Source organism: Limulus polyphemus, unplaced genomic scaffold (genome assembly GCF_000517525.1).
Source record: "Limulus polyphemus unplaced genomic scaffold, Limulus_polyphemus-2.1.2 Scaffold1103, whole genome shotgun sequence".
Lineage (NCBI taxonomy): Eukaryota > Metazoa > Arthropoda > Merostomata > Xiphosura > Limulidae > Limulus > Limulus polyphemus.
The window spans coordinates 181855-194073 of NW_013666713.1; the positions used below are offsets into that span (position 1 = coordinate 181855).

The 12219-nt window shown below is 34.1% G+C and overlaps 1 protein-coding gene across 1 annotated transcript in view; it reads right to left on the reverse strand.

Annotated features, from left to right (window-relative positions):
• LOC111086442 overlaps positions 1-6018 on the reverse strand; it is a 14134-nt gene extending 8116 nt beyond the window's left edge. The window contains exon 1 of the mRNA XM_022389312.1: positions 5832-6018. Coding sequence (XP_022245020.1) covers positions 5832-5885 — 54 coding nt within the window. The 5' untranslated portion in view covers positions 5886-6018. The remainder of the gene's footprint in view (positions 1-5831) is intronic.
• Between the last annotated feature and the right edge of the window lie 6201 nt (positions 6019-12219).

A 12219-nucleotide genomic window follows, 5' to 3' on the forward strand; every position in this document is an offset into this window, starting at 1 on the left:
AGTACTAGGCATGTTGTAGCACAAGATAATTAGTGTGCGGACCATTTTCATTTATATAGTGCTCTGTGAACACAAATTATTTAGCATAAATCAGTTAAATTAGGTGTCTATTTACTTGTGACCACTCAGTGTAGATGTCATTGTCGATGTCAACTACTCACACATCATGAGGCACATAGAAGCTTCCTATAATAAGGGTAACTTTCAACTTTTCTTTTGCTGGAAGTTATTGTTCACCTGCTTTTTGCATCAATCCCTTTCTTTCTTCATCCCTGGAGGCATTTTCCCACTTTCCATTAACAAATTGGGTTAAACAATTGTAGCTGTAGAATCGTTGTCAATCAATATACTACAAGGTTTTTCCGTCAATAAACCCATGGGCTCCTGGACGATTTTCCACAAATAATGAATTTATTTTCACATTTAGGATAGATGAATTATTCCTAGCTGAACCTCGCCCCTTAAATACAACTTGTTCCTCTGGTTTTAATATTTGATTAGCTCTTTGCTGTTTCTTTGATATGGTCTGGCTCTAAGACATATCCTCAAGGTATCATCTCCTTGATTTAATTGCAGCTATTGGTTTTTCCAATGTCGACTGTAATGGCCATATTTATCACAATTACAGCAGCTCCCAGGGAGTTCTTGTGCCATAAATGCTTTAATTTACAGTACTTCACAATATGTCGTTTCACGTTTATCAGAAGATTGGTGTTTTAAGTGTGTCTAGTTCCTTAATTCCGTGTAAATAGCTTTCTGATTAATTTTTTCAGTTCTCCTAGACTATTTGTGCCTGAAGTTGATGTTTCAATACAACAAGATCTGAGATCCCATAGCTTCTAGACGGTGCTTTTAGTATATTACAGCAACTTGAAAGTTTTCTTTTAAAGATGTGCGCCTATTTTGCTTCAACCTCTCATACTCCTATATCTTATGGCATTTATACATTTGGTCACGTACCAACGAATCCAACATTTCACGAGCAGCAGCTGTGTAAGATATATGGGCAATCCTTTCCAAATTTTCTAGAAGTTTGGCTAAGGTCCTTACTTTCCTCTTTACTGTGTTCTTTGTGTTACTCCACACGTGTTGGATCAAGCAGCTATCAGCAATGCTTGATAGTTGTTACGGCTTTCAGCTGGATAGTTTGTTAATGTCGTTTAAACTGGCCCTTTTAAGCGGGTAGCAAGATGAATAGCCTGTTATTCACTTTCCATCTGCTCACTTTTGAAATTATTTTGAACTGAGCATTGTATACCTTTTATTGTACCTTTCCATCATTGTCTGGTGGTTTCTCAATCCGGCGATATTGAATTGGTCAGTTTAATTCTGGAACTGGATTTTGTGCTGATATGGTTAGTGTAGTCCAAAAAGGTCTTTTAATTACAGATGGTATAGCAGTTGTGATAATACATGTAGACCAAATATATCTGATTCACAAGTAGTAGGCTTAACAATGTTGGCAAAAGGCTACTGGTATTGAGTATTTATTCCCAAGCTACAATAGTATAAATACAATGGTTAAGACTAGTTTAGGAGTTAAGTATTCACAGTTTGTTAGGTGGTGTGATGGGTGCAATGAGTGAATTCTATTTGGGAACTCGGGACTGTTATGTACTTTTAAGAAAGCTAATAGTGAATATGCTCAATTTGTTAGTAGAGTTTGTAGGTTATAGGGTTATCCTAATTAAAGTAGAAGCAATAGATAAAGAGAAGTGTAAATTGTGGGAAATGGCAGCAGGATTTCAAGAGGAGTTTAAGCTTTTACATGGAAAGAATACATCAACTGACAATGACTTTCAGGAAGCTAGAAAGATTACTATTAGAGCTAAAAGTAGTGAATTTAATTGTAGTGAGCCTATTCTATTGAGCAACAGATCCCAGCTCTTGACTTGTGTAGATGAGGAACTAGTAGAGGGAAGAAAAACAAATGGGTCAGAGAAGAATGTGGATAGGATAGTCTGTGGGGTATATAGGGAGAAAAAATTATATTATGCTACCCATGGGCACAGGTGGAGGTTATAACTGACAGAGAAAGGGATATAATAACCCTTGCAATGATGCAATATTTGTTGTGCATGCAGGGGCTAATGATGTAGGGAGAAGTAGGTCAGAGGAGTTAATCAATAAGTACAAGGGGTTTTAAGAAAAAGGTCATAACTTAATTGTGTTAGGGATACTGCAAGAAGTAATTGTTGGGATGGAGTAGTAAGTAGGTAACTAAGACTAAATGCTAGATTTATGTTAGTATATAATGATGAGCAGATTGGCTGGTTAGACTTCTGAGATCAGTAGAGGAATCCTAGCTTTTTAGAAAGGATGGTTTACATTTAAATATTTTAGGGTCTGGCTCGTTTGCAAGGACTATTAACTCAAGTGTAAGGGAAGTTTTAGACTAGGACTAGACAGTGGTGAGGGCCAAGATAAACTAAATGCAAAAAATAAGATGTAGTGAAAAGTTTAGTACGGGAAATGAGTGCAGAAGTAGTTCCAAGGTTAGGCTTAATTGTTACTATTGTAATGCTAGAAGTATAAGAAATAAAGTAGATGACCTTAGAGCACTAGTAGGAATGGAGGATTTTAATTTAATGGGTATAGCTAAAACATGGTTACACGTAGATGATTTTGATGACAGAAATGTCTTTGAAATACAGGATTATAGATTGCTTAATATGGTTAGAGACTAATGAGAGGGAGAGGAGTGTTTTATATGTAAATTGCGAGGTACATCCTGTAAAAGTTGAATATATAAAACATAATAGCAAGGAGATTGAATCTATTTGGAAATTTGTTACAGACCACCAGATGATACTGATAAAATTAGTGAGAAACTTTACAGCGAGATTAAGATCTTAGCTGTTAATTAGGTCATAACTGTGGGTGATTTTGATTTTAGGCATATCGATTTGGAAATGCTAGAATCAAACCATGAGAGAGAAAGGTTTTCGGAGACACTGTTCAATGTGGTTTTCTTCATCAATTCATCAAGGAACCTACTAGAAACAATGCTATTTTAGATTTATTGCTAACTTCTGATACAGAAATTGTTGAGAGGGTGGAACTAGGGAACATTTTGGTGCAAGTGATCATTGTCCTATTAGGTTCGGTGTTTTGCTGTATATGAATATCAGGAATAATGATATTTTGGTTAGAAATTTTAAAAAAAGCAAATTTTGAAGGGATGTGACAACAATTATATGATGTGAATTGGACAGCTGTGTTATTTGGAGACACTGATCAAATGTGGGCATTTTGAACGGTAATATTTTAAATAATCGAGATAAACATATTCCTTGGAGAAAGATAATGGTAAATAACTAGGTCGACCCATATAGGGTATAAGGAATACTATTAAAGAAAAGCTTTGCAAAAATAAGAAATTTAAATTAAATGGTATGATGGAAGACTTAAAAGATTATAGAAGATCGAGAAAGTTGGTCAAATAGCAAATTAGGACACCAAAAAGGATGTATGAAAAAAGGTTGGCTTAAAATTTAAAGATTAATAGTAAGGATTTCTTTAAATACACTAAGGTTAAACAAAATGTTACAATGTGGGTATGACCTTTGAGGTATGTGAAAGGAAGGCTCTTATCTGATGATTATGAGATGGCTGGGTTATTAAATTCTACATTTTCTTCAGTTTTTACTAATGAAGATTTAAGCAATATTTCTAATCTTAAACAATTGATAGTTGGAAACAGGATCGAATAAAATGATTGCATTAATTCTGAGCTTGTTATAAAAATATTGGGAAGTTTAAAAAACGATAAGTCTTCTTGGTAAGATAATATTTACCAAAGGGTTTGAAGGAGGTTAAGGATTGGATATGTGAGTCACTTACTACTATTTTTTGTAAGTTCTTGAATTGTAGACAGGTGCCAAAGGATTGGAAGTTAGCTAATATAATTCTTCTTTTCAAGGGAGGTAATAATAATTGTCCCAGTAATTATAGGGAACTGTGGGAAAATGTTTGAATAGTCATTTAACAAAGCGTAGAATTTTACTGGATAGTCAACATGATTTTACTAAGGGAAAATCTTGCCTTACATTTTTCGAAAAGGTTACTGTTTATGTAGATGAGAGTAAGGATGTAGATTTGGTATATCTGGATTTTCAAAAAGCATTTGACAAGGTGTCACATGAAAGGCTGGTAAAAATTATCTCTGTAGGTGTGGGTGATAAGTTAGTTAAATGGATAGAAGAGTGGCTGGATGAAAGAAAACAGAGGGTTGTTATAAATGGAATTCAATCAAACTGAACTAATGTCACAAGTGGGTTACCTCAAGGCTCAGTCTTAGGACATTTGCTCTTTTTGATTTACATTAATGACATAAATGAAGGAATGGTCAATAAGTTACTTAAATTTGTTGATGACATTAAGGTCTTGGGTGTTGCTAGTTGTAAAGAGGATGCTGCTGCTCTACAAAAGGATTTAGATCACGAGTTAGGCAAATAAATGACAGATGGGTTTAAATTATAATAAATACAGGATAATGCAGATTGATTACCATAATTTGAATTATAAGAATAATTTGGATGGGAATGACCTTAGTTTCCTGAAAGAAAATGATCTTGGTTTAGTGTTGATCAGTCTCTAAAGCCATCAAAGTAGTGTGCTGTTGCTAGTGGTAGGGCAAATAAGATTTTAGGTTGTATCTTGAGAAATACTGAATAGAAGTATACATAGGTTGTAATTCCATTGTATAGGTCAGTGGTTAGCCACATATTGGATTATTGTGTTCAGTCGTGGTCTCCTTACCTTAAGATGGACAATGATTTATTGGAAAAGGTTCAGAAGAGGGTTACTAGAAAGGTGCCTGTGATGGAGAAGTTGTCATACGAGAAGAGGTTGAAATCTCTCAAATTGTTTTCTCTTGAAAAAAGAAGAGTTAGGGGGAATCTGATTGAGGTATTTATGATTGTAAAGGGAATTGATAGTGTTAATGTATCACCTTTTTTCGTAGTTAATAGCGAGAATAATAAAACTAGAGGATACAAATATAAATTTGGGCAAGGAAGAAGCCATCTTCAGTTAAGGCAGTTATATTTTTCTAACAGGGTGGTTGACCTTTAGAATGAGTTGCTTTCATTTGTTTTGGAGGCAGTAAATTTAAGTGAGTTTAAGAGAAAACTTGATAACTTTATGAATGATAAGGGCTGGCTTAAATATATATATATATTTTTAATATATTTAATTAATAGTTTTAGTTTCGTTTAAAGGATGAGACAGCCAAGATGGACCAACAAGTCCCTTTTGTCCCTAAGCATTATGTTATGTTATTCCATTTTTTGTAGTAAATTGTCATAGTTTTGAACTCTTATACAGATGCAAAAAGAGGCGTGGCTAATTTCATATTTGCTTTAGCCACAATATCAACAACAATATGCATTAATAAATGTGACCTTCAAAAGACATAATATTGTTGCTTTATTCAACTATAAATATATGTGTGTGTAAATAATGTGGGAGACCTTTAAGTGATAACTTGAATTAATGAAAATGTTTCTACCTTACAGCAGGAAATACAATGATATAAAGCCAACGTGAGCTCAAAGAAAAGCTGAAGATTGGACGATACTAACAAGCATATGTATTCCCCTCAGAGGGTCATCAGTAAGTTTACGAACTTACAACCCTTAAATCCGGGGTTCGATTCCCGTGGTAGCCAGAACACAAACAAAAACAAGCATATAGAAAAATTGTTGACTTACATCCCCTCTCCTTCGATTTAAATAGTTATAACTTTAAGATATAATATCTCATTTTAAGTTGTGACTACAATGTTGATTCACAGCTGATAGAAGTGATGTATGATAAAAGCGTCTTACCTTGATAACCAAGATCATTAATAGGAATATTACGCTTGTCGGAGTCAAACCCATAGTCCGGTTAATGAGAAAAATTACAGTTAGAAAGATGAACTTATTTTTCTTAGATAGGAGGTACACTTAGGCTATTAAAACAGTGTGCGAAATTATCTGAAGCTATGTCCTTCTGGATTCTGGTCTGTATGAAGTTTTCAAGAGCTTGAGTACTCCACTCTAGCAATCCCTGTGTTTATATAACATATCGTTAGCGCATTCGATTGATTTGTCTGTTTGTGGACAAAACTGCGATTGGTCAGTAGTATCTATGACGTTGGCGCATGACCTGAGAAATTTTTTTTTATTAGTTTGCTATGGACCTTTCGTTCTTATTATTTCATTTTATTCCACGAAATAAACGAGAAGACGCTGGAAATGTTAATAAAACCCACTAAGTACTATCGCCTACAGCTGTTCCCATCTAATAACATTGCGTGTTCGATAACATTTAGCACTTCTTTTAGTTATTTGGCGACACCGTCCAAACATCCTTGTTGTACAAACTTAATTTGTAACTGATATTACTATAAAAATGTATCCGTGACTTGGCGTTCTTATCTTTTTTTTTTCTGAATTAATATTTATATCACGGAGTCTTTTGCTGTTAGTTCAGTTATAAAGTTCATATCATAATCAAACTTAATATTTAATCATTTTACCCAAAATATAAGAGATAATAATTTAATTCCGATATAGGAAAACATTCGATTTTCTACATATATACATACTTAACCAAACCCGGCGTCAGCAATAGGAGCGTTTTTATTTGTAGGTCAATCTCACTATTCGTGGATAAAGAGTAACTTAAGAGTTGGCGGTGGGTGCTGCCTGCTGGATGACTTTCCTCTGGCCTGCAGTTCAAAATTTTGGACGGCGACAGGTCGCTTTGCCAAAAAATAAAAAAATAGACTTAACAAACCTTCGAATAAATGTCTTAAATTTACATTGGCAGTTGACAGAAACATTTAATTACTGATGTGTATGGCCCGGAATGGCCAGGTGGTTAGGACACTCGACTCGCAATCTGCGGGTCGCGGGTTCGAATCCCCGTCACACCAAACATGCTCGCCCTTTCAGCCGTGGGGGTGTTATAATGTGACGGTCAATCCCACTGTTCGTTGGTAAAAGAGTAGCCCAAGAGTTGGCGGTGGGTGGTGATGACTAGCTGCCTTCCCTCTAGTCTTACACTGCTAAATTAGAGACGGCTAGCGCAGATAGCCCTCGTGTAGCTTTGCGCGAAATTCCAAAAAACAAAAATCAACTAATGTGTACACAGTTCGTTAAGTTCGAATATTAAAATATAACTATAATCTGGTCAGAGATGCACAGCTTTAAAGAACACATAAAGAGCTGAAAACCACTTGCAATTTCTTTTAATACAGTTGGGAGAGAGAGAGAAATATGTGACAACCAAAAAAGCATCTATTTATGTTTATTGGCATACTTTATATTCTATTAAAAATCATATAGCAAATTACAAGCGTTTCAAACAGATTTTGATGAGAATTTTCTAAGATGTTATTTCTCCCCCATCTCCATACACACACAGACATTGAAATGTTCATAATATATTACAGATTTCTTGTGTTCGTAATACAACAGAAACAAGTTGATGTACTAAGGAAGACAGATCTACATTAATCAACCAAACATATAAGTGAAAACACTGAAATAATGATACATAAAACACTTCGGGGAAAAAATTGATGAAATCGAGTTCATTCGTGTTTTATATTGGGTGTGTCAAATCGGAGATACATTTAAATAATGAAATATCTTGTTCCATGTACAGGGTGTGGAGGAAATAATTATTAATATTATAAAAGATAAAATGAAATAATATTACCGTCGTACAAAACAAATAGTATTGATAACATTTAGTATAGTATTCAGCGCCTTTACTTATTTGAGTTACCTGCATTAGTAGTTAGAGGGCTTGTTTACTGTTAAAAATATGACGAGATCAAAGGATGCCGCCATAGGGATACATCACTATTACGTAAGATGCCGCCGCCTGGGGTTATCAACTGTTACGTAATATGCCAACGCCTGAAAGTTGCATAACTATTAAAAACACGTAGTGTGAGTGCTATTCACCAGAGAATGAGTTGCTAGAGGTAAGTTGTTTGACTTCCAGAGGGCGTATCCCTAGTGCCAAGAAGTGGCATCAGAGACTGTTACTATCTTAGGGTCACGAAGTGGAACCACATGTCTCGGCTATCTTAAGAGGGAGTGATATCATACATTAATACCAGAGGGCCTGTTACTATAGGTGGATGCTGTTATTAAGGTTCTATAGTTGGACAACATTACTAAAGTTCTTTAGGCAGACAGTGATACTTAGGTTTTACAGGTAGATTGCGTTACTAAAGATGGTGTTTATATAGGTGGATGGTGTTACTAAGGTTCTATAGGTGAATACTGTTACTACAGGCGTATGTTGTTACCAAGGTTTCTGTAGGACGATGGTGTAACAAGAGGCTGTGAATCCGAGGGTTCGTGGTTTGTGGCCCGTTATAGAAGAGAAAAAAGAATTCTTCTCTGCATTTTAGGAGTGTGGATGAGTTATAAAACTGACAGACGATTTAATTAGCGATACCCAAAATAGTTAGTAGCGGATGTGTAGTAGATATCAGTAAGTTCAGTGTAAAATCCATCATTGTAGAGACGAGTTGAGCAAGGCAATTCACGAGATAGATAAATTAGGCGAGGCATCAAAGTTAATAAAAATCAAATGGAGAACAAGTTTCTGACAACATTTTTATCGTGCTTACTTTCTGTAGAAAATGAAATATTTCGTGACTCGTTAAACTTCGCATATTTTCTTAAATGCTCTATAATCTTCACGATAGAAATCTGGGAAAAGATCATGTGTAAGTTAAACACCTCGTTTAGACCGAAGTACAACGATCATTTCTAAATATTATTTCATTGAGTTCTATGTAAATCGAACCCTATTGCTAAGCGACAATGTATTGCTCAAAGATGGCGGTTAATAAGTACGAACACATTGCACTATGATAATTAATCTGTAAGCATACTGGAAATTTATATCCACAATCGAAGAATGTAAAATAATGTTACATACAGTTGGAAGTATTTTCTAAGAGGGTGACATTTCCACGTTATTTCATTATTCGTTTCAATAATGACTCTTGTCATTGTGCGAGAAGCTGTGATGTCACTTCGAGGTATAGTGACAACATTATTAAATGAGATAACTTCAATATATATTTCAACATTATCAATCACTATCTAAAAATCAAAGAATTAAAGTTTTTGTTTACTTATCATATCTATACAAAAAATTCAAATGTACATTACCTAACACAGAAGCAAATTTTTAATTAAGAATCAGAGTTGTTTACAGTGTAAGCACCATTTCGAGCTGCTGTAACTACAGACTACAAATATCACTATACAGAGTGACCTTACTGTTAAAAAATCAGTTTCATTGTAACTAATACACATTGCAGGTACTGAAGCAAAGTGTATTATATAAACAAAAAAGTGTTATCCCTCATCAACATTTTTTAAAGACTCATACTACATGAAATGCACAAAATGTTTCCAGAAGATTAGTTAGAGAAAAAGTAATTACCAAATGAATATTCTGTTGTAAACATTGTTTTTTAAAGTTAAACGCATTTAAAGTATTTTCTTGCATTAACAAGCTTTCTCTTCATTATCTACCTAATTAGAGTATGTGACAAGTATTGTATTCCCATTGATGTACCCAAATACATTGGCTTTTAGCCTTTTTTTGGCAAAGAACTAATTTGGAAAATTGATGACCAGTCAAGACCAGTAAATAGTTTTAGTGTAAAACAAAATTTGCTTACTAAATAAGTCAATAGACTATTATCTATTTTCAACGTCTTTTTACTCATTCTGACAATCCATGGGTTGAGAACATTAACAATTACTTCTTTTCATCCCTTAAGTGAACTATCTATTGTTTTACGATCCCAGTTAACTTGGAATTTAATTATGGGAATTGGCCTATTCACGAAACCTTATATCACATTATCATTAGTAGTGTAACAACACCAGAGGGATTCCACTTCTTACATTCTCTAAGTCCACAAGGTTTCAAGAAAATAACAAAATTGACGGCAGGAATTAATAAATCACGATTTAATGATTTAATGGAAAAAGTACAAAGTAACATTTCAGGTGACAACAAGAAACTAAAAATATCTCACTCAGTTAGCAACCTCTTTAGTCATCTGCTTAATGATAGTGAATTGTAATAATTAAATATTTCCACCCTCTAACTGAGTTTTTGTTTGTTTGTTTGTAATTAAGCACAAAGCTACACAATGGGCTATCTGTGCTCTGCCCACCACGGGTATCGAAACCCGGATTCTAGCGTTGTAAGTTCGCAGACATACCGTTCAAACTAAAACTATGTTGCATAGCAATTTTATATAATTATTAAATTAACAACTTTTAAAGAGCAACAAAAAATGTTTAGTTTAATAAATTCGTTATCACAGCATTAAAGTCGCAAAAATATAATAACGTTTGAGATCTGTCAATACATTGCCGGTAATTACAACAACAAAACTGTGTTTTAGAAGTATAATATCGTTTGTTTATTTAAAACAAAGTTAGATAATGTTAATTTCACAGTATATTATGAGCTAAAAGAAAAGTGTTCACTATTCAGAGCTGATTGTGTAATGTGGCATGTAGGAAATGTGTTGTTAAGCCAGGGCGGAAAGTATGACATTGCTATGATGTATATATATATATCATTAAGTAAGAACTTGGAGGTATAATATGGCTTGTAGAAGATGATTTTAAGTTAGAACTGGAAGTAAAATATGGACTACAGAAGATATAGTATTAAGTCAGAACTGGAAGTGTAACATAGGTTGTTAGGGCAGGGAGTATAATGTGGACTGTAGAAGACATAATATTTAGTCAGAGCTGGAGTATAACTTGGCTTATTGAGGATGTAGTGTTAAGCTAGAGCAGGAAGTATAATTGTAAACTGTGGAAAATACGACATCAACTCAAATTTGAGAGAATATTGCGGACTGTAGAATATATAGTGTTAAGCCAAAGTTGCCAGCATAATACAGACTGTAGAAGATATAATATAGTTACAGTTGGAAGTCCAACATGGGTAAAAGGAGAAATAGTGTTACGTCAGATCTGGAAGCATAATATGGTCTTGGGAAGAAACGGTATTAAGTCGCAGTTGAGAGTATAACATGGAATTTAGAAAATGTAGTATTAAATCAACACTGGTATTATAATAAGTATTGAAGGTGATATAGTATTATGTTTGAATAGAGATTATAATATAGCTTGTGTAAGATGGTGTGTACTTCGAATTGGGAACGTAATACGAACTGTGGCAGACAAAGTATTAAATCAGGGAGGGGAGAATAGTGCGGATTATAGAAGATGTAGAATTAAATCAGAATTGAAAGTATAATACAAACTGTAGAAGATTTAGCATTGAGTCGGGGTTAAGAGTATAACATGTGTTGAAGGAAATATGGTTTAAAGTCAGACACTGAACTAAACTCTTGACTTACAATATATATGAAGGTGACGGCTGTAACCAAAAATACTTGACTTACAGTATATATGGAGGTGATGGCTGTAAACCAAAAATACTTCACTCACGTTCTATTTAGAGGTGATGGCTGTAAAGCAAAACTACTTGATCTACAGTATATATGAAGATGATGGCTGTAAACGAAAATTACTTCACTCACATTATATATCGAGGTGATGGTTGTAAATCAAAAAGACTTGAATTACAGAATATATGGAAGTAATGAGTGTAAACCAAATATGCTTGATTTACAGTATATGTTTAGGTAATGGCAATAAACCAAAAATACATGACTTACAGTATATATGGAGGTGAAGGCTGTAAACCAAAAATACTTGACTTATAGTATATATGTACGTGATGGCTGTAAAACAAAAATACTTGTCTTATTATATATATGGAGGTGATGGCTGTAAACCAAAGATATTTGACTTACATTATATATGGAGGTGATGGCTGTAAACCAAAAAATATGTGACTTAGAGTATATATGGAGGTGATGGTTGTAAAGCAAAAATATATAACTTACAGTATATATGGAGGAGATGGCTGTAACGCAAAAATACTCAACTTACAGAATACATGGAGGTGATGGCTGTAAACCCAAAATACTTGACGTACAGTACTTATGGAGGTGATGGATGCAAACCAATATACTTGACTTACATTGTATATCGAGGTGATGGCTGTAAACTAAAAATAGTTGACTCACAGTACATATGGAGGTGGTAAATGTAAACTAAAACATATTTGACTTACACAATATATGGAGGTGAC